The sequence below is a fragment of the Manacus vitellinus genome, unplaced genomic scaffold, assembly GCF_001715985.3.
Source record: "Manacus vitellinus isolate BGI_N305 unplaced genomic scaffold, ASM171598v3 scaffold_22_pilon, whole genome shotgun sequence".
Classification (NCBI taxonomy): Eukaryota; Metazoa; Chordata; class Aves; order Passeriformes; family Pipridae; genus Manacus; species Manacus vitellinus.
The window spans coordinates 5783394-5800570 of NW_021939632.1; the positions used below are offsets into that span (position 1 = coordinate 5783394).

General features: G+C 35.8%; 1 protein-coding gene across 3 annotated transcripts in view; it reads right to left on the bottom strand.

Moving 5' to 3' along the window:
* PTPN4 (protein tyrosine phosphatase non-receptor type 4) overlaps positions 1-17177 on the bottom strand; it is a 111935-nt gene that overhangs the window by 40166 nt on the left and 54592 nt on the right. For all 3 annotated transcript variants that reach the window (XR_001920646.2, XM_029959817.1, XM_018072594.3), the window contains 5 exons: positions 15974-16094; positions 14789-14876; positions 13544-13632; positions 8398-8461; positions 1897-2069 (listed from right to left, as the gene is read on the bottom strand). Coding sequence is in view for 2 of the 3 variants with exons in the window: in XM_029959817.1 (XP_029815677.1) it covers positions 1897-2069; positions 8398-8461; positions 13544-13632; positions 14789-14876; positions 15974-16094 (535 nt within the window). In the remaining variant the exon portion in view is untranslated. The remainder of the gene's footprint in view (positions 1-1896; positions 2070-8397; positions 8462-13543; positions 13633-14788; positions 14877-15973; positions 16095-17177) is intronic.

The following is a 17177-nucleotide window of genomic DNA, read 5'->3' on the forward strand; positions in this document are numbered from 1 at the left end:
GGAACTTGCTGACTTTTCATAGAAGACCAGATGCCTTGTGTCAAATCAAAGATTCTTTATACTATTTCATAATTTCTCTTTTAGAAAAAAAAAAACTACCATTTTTTTGAGTGTCAATCAGCAGTTAAGAATTGATGACAAGATACCAGCAACACTCCTTCTTGCAGCCACTTTCCTATTAATAACTTCAGATCAAGGCACAGAGTCCCTTACACAGACATTTACACTATGAAATCAAAGAATAATTAAGTATTTTCACATTCATATTACAGAACTACTGGATGTGTGAAGAGCTGAGAAACAGGCCAACTAAAATCTCACAAAATTCAGTGAAGGGACCCACATCTGAGGAGGAATGAGTGGCTGGAAAGCAGGTTTACCCAACATGACTGAGACCACATCTGGAGTGCTGTGTGGACTTCCAGGGTCCCCCAAGCCAAGCACAGGGCCACAAGGACTACTAAGAGTCTGGAGCATCTGATATATTAGGAGAGGCTGAGAGAGCTGGGACTGTTCAGCCTCAGGAAGAGAAGGTTCAGGAGGATCAAATGAGCGTGTATAAATGTCAGAAGGGGAAAGTAAAAAATACAGCCAGATGCTTTTTAAGGGAGCCCAGAGAAAGGACCAGAGGCAATGGGTACAAACAGAAATATGAGGTATCCTACTTAATCAGGGCCTGTGGCAAGGATGGGGCAACAAAACAACATCATCATAACCCACCAAAACAAAACAAAATGAAATTTTTACTGTGAAGACAGTCTAACACCAGACCAGGTTGCTCAGAGATGGTGCAGAGTTTCCGTCCTTAATAATAACCACAATGATTCAGATTCAAAATCTTTATAGAAATTAAAAGATTTTCACTACAGCAACATTGAACCACATCTCAAACACTGTTCAGGATCATAGAATGCTGTTTCTCAAATGGTTACTGTGGGTGCTGGTCACAAACCAGATGCTATAAACAGTTAGCCACTGAATTACTTTCCTCTTTATACATTTATGCAATTCACAAGTGTGACAGAAATAGCCTGTTATTGTGTTTTCTAGCTTTTCATCATCTCCCTTTGTACGTCACAGACACTGCTGCCATTCTAGATGGATGATTAGTAGTAGCACTGTTATTCTCTATTTCAGTCCCAATTTAAACCATTGGCATCCTGCATTACTTGCAAAGACAGTTAACTCAGTCATTGAACTGAGATAAATTTCTTAACTAAAAAGCATAAAACAGCAAAATCCAACACCACCCACTTCAGCATTACTCCAGTATCATGGGGATTATAGTTATTCCAGAGTCATTCTGTGCACTTCCAAGCTGTTTGCCTGTACTGTTAAGTTCATCCTTAAAAGTTATGGAATTAATTTCATCCTTATTTTCTAAAGTTCTGGTTTTGATGTATGTCTTTTGTCTTTACCTAGTTCCTGTTTGTATACATCGAGCTTAAGTGGTTTTCACTCCTACAAGCTTCTTTTCAGGGATTTCTATTTGATCTTTATTTTGGTCTGTTTGGTTGCTGTTGCTGCAAACAGTATCTGAGACTCAACAGGTTTCATCAAAAACACCAGGTCAAAGACTTTGAAGTTTTGAGACAACATTTTTAAGATAAACATAACCCAGCAGGTAAGCAGGCCAAGTAATGCAGCCTGAGAGACAATATCAGAGTACTAGTGCAATAACAACCACTAATAATACAATAATGATATTTTCAAGCTATCTTAGAAAATTACTGACATTTGAAGCTTAGGCCAACAGGGAAGGGGAACAGTTGCAGGATTCAAAAGCTACTTGAATTATGGCACCTTTTAATACAGATTCTAAATAATTTCTTATATTTATTGATGAGTTGCCTATTCTCTCATATTATTTCCCACATATTTCAAATCAGCACTTACCAGTACCGGAACTTGGAACCCAAAGTGAAATAATGTGCAAAAAAGTTCTTCTGAGGAGGGAGTGGTCTGTCCAAGCGGAAGAACGTGTGATGTTCAACACAAGCTTTCCACAAATTCTTACATGCTCGGTAATTCACCATATTGAATCCCAGTAATGTTTCTCTAGATTCATGCTAAAAAATGAGAAAAATATATTTCAGATAAACATTATTCCAAGTTACTTTTGAAACTAATATAAATATTTTTGGCTTGGGGATATTTTTTTAAAATCATGTTTTTTGAAGTGGTTCTCTAATTTTACATTAACTTCATGTACAACAAACCCTTTGAAAATACCTTTACATTTTCTTTAAAGGATTTTTATGTTCCCTTGGGGTTTTTTTTTTAAAAGAGTCTGCTCAAAGGTTAACAGTCTGTTTTGTGATATTGAAACAAGTCTAGATAGGAAGAAACTACATTAAAAAAAAATCCTGTGATTTGAGAGTTCAAAGACAATATGCCTCTGTGTTTCAAAATTGCTATAGTTAAGATCAAAAACTGTCACGCATATGTGGCACTCAGAGACTGGGAACAGGTATTGATCTCAAGAGCAAGGGATGTGCCTACTTACAGGTGATTAATTAGGTTCCTGGTAAATTCAAGAAGCAAAATGGCAGAGCAAGCTCAGCTATTCTGCCTGTTGAGCTTGATTACAGCCTTTGTAAGTCAGGAAACATCTGATTATGTTCAATCTTCTTTCTCTTTACAGGACACCTTAACTGATTTCACTAAGCAGTAAACTCCTTTTCCAAGTTAAGCTTTTGTTGGCCTGCTCATCTTTAAATCTGCTCAGATACCAAGGCACAGACCTACAACTCTTCCCCTAGTGTTGTATTCGGAAAGTCATGACCAATGGCTATGAATGACACTGCATTTTCAACCACATGATGAATTCAGGGTAAAATAAAATGGATTTAAAAAGTAAACAGCAAAATCTGAGTACTTATTGATGAAATTTAAGAAATTATATTTAAGAAACTGAAAACTGGCATTTTAATTCAATTTAGAAAAATTACTTGTATTTCTGTTCTTAATTTCCAAGTATTGCCAACTGTTCCCTGTATTTTCTAGACATGTTAACAGCTATTTAAAAATTGCAAGTCAGAAACAAGGTAACAGAAATCAAGTCAGTTACCTATGCACTTATAAAAAGCTTTGTCAACAATGTAAAAGTACAAAATAAACAAGATAAATTACTATTCTGTAAGAGAGCAACTGTGCAAAATTATGGACTGCCCTCATCTGGATTCAGTAAAGGACAAACCAGCTAAGATTTTAGATTCCAAGAAAAAGTTCTTATGATATAGCAAATTTTCATGTTCTGTCAGCCTTTTAAACAGCTGGAAAAGAGAATTTGATAAGTTATATGAGCCAATGATAATGCATTTTAATGTCATTCAAAGCATTATAATTATGGGTTGGAGAAAAAAAATATATCCTGCTGTTTCTCCTAGTTTGTATTCCAAAAATCAAGCTGATCTGAATCTCAAGCCACCATCTGATCACTAGATTAGACATGAAGCATGAAGGAGGAGCTGGTATGGCAGGATGAGAAGGAGCTGCAGCTACATCAACTTAATTGTAATGCGAAACAGCACTTTCACAGGAACTTGGTGTGCTAGAGCTTTAAAGGTACCTTAACAATAGTTCTATTCATAGCTTTTAAGGCTTTCATTGCAGTGCAGAGAGAACGGATTCTCAAACCCAACTCCTTCATCTCAATTACTGCTAGAAAACATTGTTTAAGGTAAAGAATAATATAGGATATTGCTTCCTAAATGCACCCATCCTTTCTCTATTCACCCCTGCAGGTTCTGTAATATCCAAATATAACTCAGGCACTTGAAATTCATCTTTGCTGATGATTCTGGGGTGCAAGATTTGGTTCTACTGCTGGATTTAGAATAAGATTGCCTCTGTATTGCCTGAAAATACTAGGCTTGAATCTATGTGGCCTCAGCAAAAGGCCCCAAGGCAGCACTTCCACTGTCCACAGTACTTCAGCCAAAAGCACATAAAGTAACAGGACAGTCACACTGCAGCCTATGAAATGTTTTTACAGCACAAGGCTCCAGGAAGATGCAGAATGCTCTGTGGTATGACAGTGACATACAGGTATTTCAGGGATTTTCAGGCATCTCAGGTCTGCTGAGAGCAGTGTTAGAAGACTGTCTCAGGGAGTCACAGCTGGATTCTGCTCCAAAATTATTATCTTACTAATTCTGCCCATGGGTTCTGTTAGAGGGAGGAAAACAGGCTTCTTGCTATGGAGGGGAAGAATGAAGCAGTTGGGATGCAATACTTGGAGCTCAAGCACAAAACTACAAGTTAAGACAAACAGGGATAGGGTAAAGTCAAGTCCAAGTCATCTTTGTGGTTCCTTTTATTAAAAAGACAAACAAAAAAAAAACCAGGCTAGATATCGGTGTCCCCTCTCACACAGAACAGCTCAGTGCTTGAACACATACCTTGGGTGGGGCCATTCATTCAATCCCACCTTTGCCTGACTTGAAACAGCGACCTCAGAGCAGATCTCACTGCTCAGGAAAGAAATTAGGTTGAAAAACTTATTCTCTAGTAAGTCTTTTTCACTTTGGCTAAACAATCGCAGAAGAAAGCATGAATTCCCTACCCCATCTCAGAGAAATAAAAAGACTTCTGCTTTTTAAGTGGTAGATGCTGCAGACTCAATATATTCCACAAATAGTGGGCAAAAGCCCTGTGAAAGCTTAAATGCAACACAGATTCTGACAGCAGTATTTGCTATTCACAAAAAAATGCAACAGCAGAAACTTTGATAGGATTAGGTAGCAATCAATTAGGCATCTAATGAACATCAGTGTTACTTAAGATCACTGTGTGTACTCGGGCAGATAAGCCCATGTATCACCTTGTGATTTTAGACCAAGTTCTTTCTCAAAGTCAGTCAAAAAAAAGTCAGAAAAAATTCAAAGCACAAACTGCAGATACATAACCTATAATTAAAAAAGATAAAATCAATTATTTTGGCCACTCAGTTAAACCAGGTCTTGGTCATGGACAAAACCTGTAATATGTTTTGTTCCAGACTCAAGTAATTTTCCAGTGGACATCTGGTCTCTAAAAGCACAAAAGAACATGCTGAACAGCTTATTTGGCTGTCACAGAATCAAGACCACTAAAACATGCTGGATGGTATTAAGATGCTTGATGCTTACAACAGCCAAGGATGCAACTAACTAAAACCAGAGAAGCTTAGGGAAACATCTAGGAAAACAAAACTACTGGATTATTCGCAAAGAGCTACAAAGCATGTAAGGGAAGCAGCATATGGAACACATGGAACAAACGAAGAGATGGTGGAAAAGCCTGCCACTGAATTTATGGCTCAGGGGGCTTCTAATGTTGGGTGAAGAAGTCCTACATGTAACATTCTTTCCCCCCACAATCTCATAAAGAAACAATAGAAAGAAAATCTGTTCCACTGGATGCACACTCCAGCTATGTGATTGTTAGAATGATCAACCAGTTTCCATTCAAGATTATATTATACTGCAAGTAGAAAATGACTTTGACATTAAACTGCTTCATCTCACTTCCTTTAAGTGATTTATTTAAACACAGATATAATCTAATAAAAGTAGGCAAATAATTCTTTACTTATGTTGATGCCTTTAAGCAATGCCAAGTCAGGGAATAAATTTAACAGGCGATTAAAAGATAAGACACTTGCACTTCTGAGGACAGTTGCAATTAAAAGCTCTCAACACTCATTAGCAGTATTTGAAATATATCTATTTAGGACTACTTTAAAGCCTATGTAGCTCAGTTGGGAAAAAATAAAAACAGTGGAAAATTCCTTTTCCAAGTCAACTAACTTCATATTCTATAGCATGTCAGCTTTGCATCCAAATAAATACAGTTACTCAGATGTACAATTTGTTATATATTTACATACAAGTTTGAAACACATCATCAGCATACCATGAATGTACTTCCACTGCCGTATCGTAAATTGGTGATTTAAAATATGCACTCAAAGCACAAGGCAAGAGATATTTTACATACCAAATGTGCAATCACAGAGTCACTTCACCTAGTTTCTGCTGCCTTAAGAGAGTCATTTAGGCTCCCTTTATTGTTAATGGGAGTGAAATCAAAAGAAAGCATACACCACCAGAGAGCAACTTAATCCATCCTAAAAAGTACTTCCAATTCATGCAAGATGTTCTGGCCTTTGCACCTTTGTGTCTGATTACTACAGAGGAAGTCTAATGATTTTCTTTGGTGAGCTAATTATCATGAAACTGAAAATATGTTCTTTTAATCTAACTGATGCTGAATATAGTTGAGATGAATCTTTACTCCTACGAGTGCTACTCAGGAAAGGTAATTCTGGAAATAACAGTTTTAATATTAGATGTCATTAAAAAATTAGTTTAAGTATGCCTTCTTTGGAAGCCAAATTTGAGCTTTGATCTTAAGATATTCAAGACTTAGAATGAATGAAAATCAACTTCTTGCCATCACTTTTCATCTGATACACAGAGTTTAAAGAAAAACAGTACGAGACTTTTTAATTTGTTGGCTTGGATGTCTCAGAAGAGAAATTACATTAATTATATATACTCCATTCTGCTGCAAGTAACAATATGCAGAGTATTAAAAAGCAATACAAAAACCCAAGATGACAAAGCTATCTTTGTATTACCTTCTATTATAAGCAGGTTTTTTTTCTGCAGAAAATAGAGGAAACACTTGAGTACAGTACCCAACCCAATTTTATATTTAGGCATCTCAATCTTCAAGGTCCTGAACTCTGCTACCACAGATTTTCCTCAAGTTCTGACTCAGCAAACATAATTTCTGAATTTCAAATAAATCCCCAAATTTCCATTTCAGATCCAAATACAACATTCCTGCAACTGTAATTGAAGTTACACACACTGTTATCAAGACAAAAAATTTGACCTCTGGCCTGTCAGAGATCAGCTTGCCTTTTCAAAACGGTAGCTCCTGCAGGTTATTAAAAAAAAATTCTGTGTCAACATAATGCAACATTTCCCCACCACCTTTTTTTGTATCATTACCATTTTTCTGCTTGTGTTGCATGATGTCTGCTCATGTTGACAGATACTCCTGTTTATTTTCATGTAATAGCCAAAGTTCATTACTTTCTACACATAATTACTCCAAAATCTTTTAACTCTTGTTATGCTGCTTCTGAACTGATAGCTACTCACAGTGCTCCATGCACGAGGTAAACTTCTCCTGACAACTAATGCACAACAAAGTGTCTGCACATGGTCAGGTAGTTCTGTCTGTGACAACTGCGAAGTCCTGGGCCTCATTTTAAAGGATCTACTTTAAAGACACACAGTTTGACTCCTGTTTTCAGTACTAGTCACCAGACGCTGGTCTGATCTGACATAACAGGTGTTTCCTCCTTGTATTTTTCTTGTTTAAACATATTGTCTCTAAAACTGGAACAGTCTTATAGCACTCAAGATGCATTCTGTCTAGAATCATCTTTTACCTAGGTCTTCAGATCATAGAATGTTACATGCTGGAAGGGACCTTCAAGATCATGTAGTCCCAACCCACCTGCCACAGGCAGGGACACTTCTTCTCACTAGACCAGGTTGCTCAAGGCCTTATCCAACCTGGCCTTGAACACTGCCAGGACTGGGGCATCCACAACCTCTCAGGGCAACCTGTTCCAGTGCGTCACCATCCTCACAGGAAATCCTTTCAGCGGTAAGAAGTGCACAAAACCTTTTAACTAATCTGATGAGTTAATCACACAGTCATATTTTTAATTAATTCCTCCATCTTTCCCCAGTGATATGTCTGTGATGGAAGCTAATCTCTTGGAGGCACGGAACAATCCATTTCTCGCTGAATTAAATGCACAGTGGTCCTGCAGTGCTTTGCAGGGTAGCAAACACCCACCACAAGCACTGAAACACACACATTCAACTTCTGCCCCAAGAAATTTAGAAGTAGGCATAAAAAATTACCATATGTAATTTAAAGCTGCAAAGAAAATGTTACCTCTTTTAAGTAAAGTCAACTTGTATTCTGAATAATACAAATCAGCATGTTTATCAAACTTTAGAAGGAATATTAGGCATTACCTTGAGTTTTAATTCGGTTTCTTATGAAATTTAAATGTAATATTGATTTACACCTTCAACCTTCACCACATTTTTCTTACATAAGCAAATCACCTTTCCTGCATACAAATGTAAAACTAAACATATTTAAAATATAAAGCAAAGCAAATGACAAAAAAAAAATCTTATTTAAAGCATTGTAATGGTCTATTTGAGACCTGAAATAGCCAGAATGTTGGTGAAACTGGACTTTTAATTGCTGACAAAGGCAAGATTCAACATAGCTTCAGGGAGTATAAGGCAGATGTGCAGCAGGAGATATTGAATTGCTTTCATTTTTTGAGATGAAACTTAAGACAGTACTCACCAATTCTTTCCTAAGTTGAATAAAAAACTGTTTGCACTTAAAAGAAATTTTTACAATCTTCAACCTAAATGAAAAATAAAATCACAATATTTAAACACTTAGTACACTCAATCATGGTTAAAGGCTTAAATATACCTACTGAAAATATACAGAAAATATTCATTTTCATAGACTAAAAATAAAATGGCAAAGATTAGACAAAATAGCTTATGTAATTTGAAGTGTATGAGCTGTATATTTAAGTTATCTATCAAATTCACTTGTTTCCATCTTAAACCCTAGGCAGTTGCTAATTTAAGTATCTTTTTCCCCATTACAAATCCCAAAGAGCTCTTCTATCCCCAGGTCATTCCAGACAGATGTTCCCTTTTCTGAGGCCACTTTCATTATTCCTTAGAATATGAATAAATACTCTGAACTTCACCTGATCTCCTAAAGACATTCTTTCTCCACGTTCTTACATGTCTTTAAATATAACCAGAACTTGTTTTAGTAAAATAGCTAACATAAGATACAAGCATGGAGACAAGGACTCCCAACCTTGGGTTTCTTATCAAGTTAAAAAATCACATTATGAAGAGGAAAAAGCATTTACAATATCAGTGAAAGGGAACTACAGATCTTTTCACCTTGCAAGTTATCTATAAAAAAACAAGACACTGACAGTAATTCTGGGCAATTTTGGATGGTAACTGTAATAGTTATGAAAAATGGGAAAAGACAAGCCATATTTCCATCACAATCTAATTATATACTTTTTCAAAGAAATGTAATGTTAGGATAGTGCACATTCTTTATTAAATATAAAAGAGTATCATTCTGGTCAAGGAAAAAAGTGAGGTTCTAATTGTAAAAAAAACCAAAACATCATAACGTTTGTGACTTTAAAAAGGAACAACTGATAAAACACTGCAAATTTACTGGAATTACAGCTTGCCTATTTATCACTTGTTGAATAAAAACCTCTATAGACTAGGAAAGATAAGAAGCAAACATCAACAGACACCTAAGTTGGGTATCTATATACAGAAATTATCTTCTTAACTAAATCAAATGGAGACATTTTTCTCCAGGGGATTATTCAGAGCAGGAATCTAACTTGAAAGTCCTAATTTGTTGAGAGTTTCTATCTACAGTAACATAAAGGGAGACTGTGAACATTAGCCTTTAAATTATGCTTACTTAAATCTTTTCCCATTTCTTTTTTTCTTTCCTAGCTTGCCATTAGTTTAATAAAAAATCCAGCAGCAATAACTGTCCTATTTATTATGGTTTTTTCATTTTTTAACAAATTCTTGCTAAGTTTTCAAAGTTAGTTTATCAAGGATTTGACACTATAAAGAGAGCTATATCTTATCTACTGAAATCAGATTATTCCATTGCATCAATTTTCTTAGCACCTCCTGTGACAAACAATTGCTTAAGAATAATGTGGGATGGGTCCTAAATTTGCTGCATGGGATAGACACTAGTGATTATAGCACTCTAACTATGGGAAAAAAAAAACCACAAAAAAATTTATTGGGCTATTTAGGTTGCAGTTAATCAACAAGTATGTTATTATGATTTTTTTTAAAATTTTGGCATACAGGGCAATTAAAAGAACATTTTAACACATACCTTTTCTAAAAACTGAACTGCACACACTCTATCATGTATCAGATTTGCTTAGCATGTCAACAGAACACTTGAAAAGAAATCACAATTACTCTGTTTATAAAAACATTCTACTATCTTTTATTCTTGAGGTTTCCTCTTCTACTGAAGAAACTACTGCCTTTGGTGATTTACAAATCCAAGGAGAATAAAAATTAAAGCTCTACATACCGGGTTTTATTCTCATTCCATATTTTAGGTAGAGTGAGGTCAGATGACTGTTAAGCTTGAAACCATTTGGAACAGACTCAAAGCTCTAACATTAGCCAATAAGGTCCAACATAACTTGAAAGAGTCACCTTTCAAGTACAAAGGAATGACTCAGCAAAGCTGATTCTCAGCTATTACCAAAAAATACAGCACGTAAGAGAGAGTTCATATGCACTGCTAATACCTTGTTAGTCATTGAATAAGCACATCCACACTCAGCCAAAGGAAAAGGCACATCTGCCTGCATTTCCTTCCTCTGACTGCTGGCAATGGTGCTTATCTGAGGAAAAGCACTGGGTAGCCTAACTCCCAAACAAGAAAGGATTGTCCAGATTTAGTGGTCAAAGACAAACTTGGCTCCAGCAGCTGTGAGATGGTGAAGCTAAAGATGTTAAGAGAAGTGGAGGGATGCAGAAAACTAACCCACTAGTTCAGGAAAAGAAACTCCAGCTTGTTCAGAGCTCTGGTAGGCAAAAGCCCATGGAAGCTGCCCTTTGGGGCACAGGAACAGAGGACAGGTAGTCAGTCTTCAAGGACAAAATTATCAATCAGAATAATCCTGATGTGCTAGAAAACACGCAAGCATGAGAAGAGCCCAAGCTAGATAAACTCAGAACTGCTAACTGGGCTCAAACACAAAAAGATGTGTACAAGATGTAGAAGCAGGATTAGGAAATCCAAAGTGCAACTGCAGTTGCAACTGGCAGTGGATGCAAAAGGCAACAAAGCCTTCCAGAGGTACATCAACTGCAAAAGAGAGGCAAAGGAAAGCATGTCCAACTGCTGAACAGATGGTTTAGTAACAAAGGAAAGGCTGAGGTACTCCATGCTCTTTTCCTTTGGTCTCCTCAGATTCCCAGGTCTCTGTGCCTGGTAGCAATACCTGGGGAAAGGAGGAGTTACCCACAATACAGGAAGATCAAGTTAGGACACACGGGATAAAAGACACTCTCTTTTGTTTTGCCCAATTCCTCACTTCTCTCCCTTCTGTTTCATTTCACCCCATGATCATAAGGTTCCTAATAAGCAATTTAGATATAATATCAAATTAAGAGGGAGAGGGTAAAGACATTTTACTCAACTCTTCTCTGAGCAACACAGTTAAATCTTTATTTCTTCCCACATACATGCATGTCTGTCCTCTCACTTGTCAACTCAGGAATACTGAAAAACAGGTATCTAAACATTCACTGTAATCAGAAAGCCTGGGAAGACATTACACAGATGCAGTTGCACAGAAGCAAGAATAAGTGGAAGCAAGAAGAAAAAAGTACCACTACTAGTGTCACTGGAAGAGCAGCATGACTGTGGATAAAAAGGAAAGGTAATAGGTCTACTGTTGAGCTGTATTGTGAAAATTGGCATTTCAAATCCTTACTCATACTGAAAGGAAGCCTATAACAGGGTGGAATGTGGAAGGGTAGTTTTGGGTCTTTTTGGGTTTGTTTTGTGAAGACCAGTTGTGTTGGTACTATAGTCTTCACAGGAAGGAATCAATATCCCTCATGTCAGTTGATATGGTTGAATACAAAGAGGAACTGTTCAGGTAATTACACACATGCAAAAACCACACTAAGAATTTATATCAGCATCCCTGGCACGCAAACAATATGAAGCAGAACTCACAGAAACCTCCAACTTCCATTAGGGACATGTAGCTTAATTATGACCTACATTGTACGTACTCAGTAATTTACCAGTGTGTTTTACAGAACCTATTCCTACTATTGCTGTTTTCCCAAAATTGACTGCAGTAAAATCAGACTGAAAGCCTTCCTCATTATTATAGCATTCCATACCTAAACCAGTCTTAGCCCAGAAATTGGTCTAACATGTCAAAATTCTCACCACATGAAGGATACATTTCTTAGAACATGCCAGTATTATAAAGGCAGGTCTGACCGACCAATACAGTAGTTTCAGACCTTTCATTCCAAAATCACTTTTAATTTACCCAATAACCCCGAAGACTGGAAATTTACATGCTTTGTAATTGTCTCAGATTTACTTTTCTTTGAATGCTTACAGGCAAAATGTTTACCACATTCAATTGTATCTGGCTACAAATAACACCTATGTTATAATTTCGTTTTTCTTTCTCTCTGAAAATCTACTAAAATTTGACCATTCACACTGTTTCTCAAACCACAAAATACATAACATCCTCCAATGAACCAGGAGACTAAGCACAGAAAAACAGAATGTCTCAGAAATTCAGTGGGTTGCAGAAAGACCAAGCACACACATCAGCAGCAAACAAAAATGCAAAATCAGTAGCAAATGAACACTTTTCATCATTTTTCTAGAATGAACAGCGCCTGTGCCTGGTGAACTGATGTCTCTTGTGACAATCTTATATGACTGATTCCAGTCACTCAGAATGCTGCTGTAGCAAACTCAGTGACACGTGTCATAAGGCTGTCAACGTGGATTCCAAGCAGGCAAAGGAAACCAAGGGAAGGTTACTTCTGCAGGAGCTGAAAAAGGCATTGGGGAAGGTGACATAACTTCTGTAGAGCTCTACAGAAGTTACAGAGGACTTCTACAGAGCACTATAGAAGTCATAGTGGAAAACAGGATTTCTATATATATATATATATATATATTCATATATATATATATTCTGTTCTTATATGAATAAAGAACAGGATCCAAACTTAAGCAGAATGATAAGCAGAGTAAGATAGTTAATGGGGATAACTCCATCCTTAAAGAACAGCTTTAAAAACTATTTTAGTTAAGAAATAAATGACAGCATTTTCTGCAGTAAATGCACTTTTCTGATCCTATCATGAAAATGGTTATCTACGGATGAAGAGATGACAATATCCTGAACGCTCCACCTCAGTTATCCTCATAACTACATTAAGTTGAAAACACACAGTGCAATTAATATATACGTGACAAAACAGGTAAGAGCAGTCATTCTCCAGGTTAGTACTTTTCAGTTCAGTTGTCTTTTTAAAGACTGTAAGCTACACCATCACATTGGCCTGGGCTACTTACTTAATTAAATGTAAAGTATGAGTACAAACTCCTGAATAAAAAATGTATTAAAATCCATTACAGTTTCATTACAGTATCAGAATGGTTTCATAGGACAGCATGCAGTTCAGGACAAAATCCCATCATAAAGTTACCCATAAGCAAAACATCAGATGAATAATTTCAACTTGATATGCTACAACTAAGTTTCAGTCTTTTTTTTAGAGTGTGTGACACAGTTAGTGGTAAAAATATTTTGAAATAGCAAACAAAACCATTAAACAGCTGTCCTTACCACTGAAAGGTGTTTATTCGTACTCTGTTCTTAAAAATTAGTATTCCACCTGACATCACTCCAATCATTATTTCATTGTTACTCTGATCCTTTAAAAGAAAAGAAAAAATTACGTGAAGAACAATATAAATATCTTTTGAAACCTCATATATATTCATTCTCATCTCTCTCTAAATAGACAAATTCACATGGAAGGAAACACGTTTTAATCAGACAAATAATAAACTGTTCACTTCTATTTAGGACAAACCTGAATGTTTGCTCTGAGTTCTTTATAAGCTACCACAAAATTTTAATTTCCGAAGTTAGCTCCTCTGTCTTTCACCAACTTCGAAGAAATACGTAACAGTATTGTGGCAGTTTATTACTAACAGCAACACTAACAGACTGGCTTGACATTTGCTACACTAAAAGCAACCAGCAACTTAAATTCCTACCTGAAAGGAAATTGCAATCTCAGAACACAGAGAGGAGAGATTCTAAAACAAACAATATTGTAAGCATATTTAAAAAGCACATTTTTCCTGAAATATCTTTGCACTCTATCAAACACCTGCTATAGATCTCTCAATATGTGTGCAATAACAGTGGATAAGATACAGTGAGCAGTGAGTGGGGTACATTTCAAATTCTTTTCCAAGTTTCTCTAACCTTAGGGAATAAGACAAGAATATTTAAAAACTAGAGGTGTCTTAGTTGCTAAAAATAATTTTATTCAGAGGCTTTGTAGAAATTTTAGCACTGCACTGACAGGTTAAGATTGTTTCAGTCAAGACCTTGAGCTACTTGCTTTACCAGGTAAAATTGTATCAAATCATGGTACTCTCACCTTACATTAACAGTTCATTCTATATTATGATAATGATTTATAACATAATTCTAATAGGAACCAAATTAAATATTTTCAAAGCTGATAGATCCTTAATTATCAAAGGCACATTCAACAAGCATATTCTTCTTATTCATCAGTAGCCAACTGAACTGCCATTTAAGCCAACAAGGCTCAACGTGAATAACAGAGATAACTAAACACAAATTCAAGCAAAGAAATATCCTCACTAGAGTGAAATAGTGGATATTCAATTCGTAAATCCCAGTTAGGCACCTAATAAGATGATACTGGTTTCATTTTTTTTTCTCTTGTAAGCAGCTGCCAGGAAGGCCCACTAAAAAGGAAAGTATATTTTTCCATAAAACTCAGAGGAATCCATTTTTACATTACAATACTAGTTCATCCAAACTTACCCTTGCATAGTGCAATTCAACTCCATAAAGTTCTAAGGTACGTGCTGTATTGAGATAATTGAACTCTGCTTCTGCAGGAGACAACCCTCTGAAAGAAAGCAGCTAAATCAGAAATGTTCTAACATGACCTCCCACATCAGGCTCCCCAGCGAGCACAAACAGAAAATCTGCATTGTTTTACTACTTCTACCCCCACCCTGAAATCTGAATTTCCTTTCTCATAACAAATGGACTGTAACCCGAAAATTTTAACAGAAAAGAACTTCTGCTTCCACACAGTCTCAACAAGAGGCCACAACACATTGTATTGCTAATGCACCGTTTCATTTAAATATCTATGGAGTCCTAGAATCTGTAAATTACTTTTACAATCCTGGACTTTCCTCTGGTAATTTAAAGTTAAACTACCATCAGCTCACTTAAATGTCTTTACCCCACCTAATAGAATTTGCTAAGCCTTTATCTGAAACGTAACATAACATTCAGTAGTTTCTAAAGGAAACAACATGCCCCAATCAAGCAAATGTTTTGTAAATATCACTTCAATTTTGTTAAATTTAACTGTAAGAAAAGGCACTTAAGTTCTAAAATATTAAGGAACCATCACTGAAAAGTATCACAGAGTACATACTGAAAAAAAAATATTTTCCATTGCTTCACTGCCTTTTCCTCTTCAGTGAAAGGTCACAGACTTGCACACAGGAAAGAGTAGATATTGAAGAAAAGGACTTTGTTACTTCTAAAGTAACTCTTTTAACTGCTGAAAGCACCATGAAAACAAAGCCTTTATGCTCAGAATATTCCCAAAGATTGAAAAAAACTCTTAAAGAAAATATATCTGACTGATGTCCTACATAATACACACAAATACTGTTTTCAGAGTACCTTTAACATTATTCATTATTTCACTAATTTTCCCTGTCATTCTGTCATAGATACTCTGTAGACCATCAGTGGTGTTATATATTCATCATAAAAATAATCTAAAAAACAATTACATTAAACATATTTTTAAAAACCCTAAAAAAAACTCAAACAAACAAACAAAAAAAAACCCACCAAAAAGAAAACCCAAAAAACCCAGAAACCTTTAAGACAAAATACTCCTTTTTTTTATATAATAGCACAGCATCAGCAGTCAGGATTTGACAAAGTCAGTCAGTATCTTCTGATGTAAATCCTTACATGTGCTGCTGATGTAATTTTGCTATTTCTTTTTCAAAGTCTTGAGGCTGGCTAGGGATGAAAGAATATTCTGAGAGGTAGCCTGGCAAGTTTTCTGAATGGTTGTAGTCTCCCAGCTCGGCTAAAATATTAAAAAGAGAGGTTATTGTTTATCACTGATGTACTTGGCATTGTGCAAGGCCCCCAAATTCACAAGGGTCTGCTCCCACATAATTTATGATCTACAGCAAACAAAAATAGAGAAGACATTTGAACTCCCCTTTTCCCTTTTGAATAAACAGTCGCATTCTCAGTGAATACCATGGAAATTATTTAGTGAGAGCTTTGATTATGTACTTATGAAGTTTTTAAAGTGTTTAATTTATAATACACAAATTAATTCATAAATGCTGTCATAACAGCTAGCACTAAATAGGATATATTTATATAGATACAGGTATATAGGACAGTATTAAATTTTTTTCCTTTATTATTTTACCTTGCTTGTTTTCATGTGATTACACTTTTTTTTAACACTACAACTGCTATTTCTTCATGAAGATTTGCAAAATCCACCAACTCATTATGTACCAAGATATATTCAGAAGCATTAGAAAAATATTTTTTTGCATATTCAACTGGTATGTATGGAAAAAAGTACACATACATACACCTACATTGAAACTACTCTACTTGAAACTACTAAAAAGTGCATTTACATAATTACTAACCCTTTCTTAAAATTATAAGAAATAAATTAAAATCACATTTGTCAGAAAAAAACATACAAGCGACATTTGCTAAAAAATAGAGGCTTTGAGGTTTTCTAACTATAGTAAAAAAAAAAAAGCAGCTTTAAGTATCTGCAATCTATGTAACAGATCTACAGTGACAGGTAAGAAACATAACGTGAACACTGGAAAGATCACAGCAATATATCATGATGTGGGATTCTGGGCAGGCCTAGTGGCACTGACAAGAGGGATGAAGGCACCCATGGAGCGGGAGGATAAGGAAGGGAAAGCAGGAAAGAACTCTGGAGCGCTTGCACTGCCAGAAATAGATCTTATTTTAAATAATTTAAAAATTAGGAAATGGGACCAGGTTTTATAATAGAATGCATTCCTTGCTAAAATCCACTATGAAGAATACAGGACTATGTCTGCTATTTACATATACTTATAGAGAATCCAGACAATTTACTATAGGCAGGCATAGAAATCAT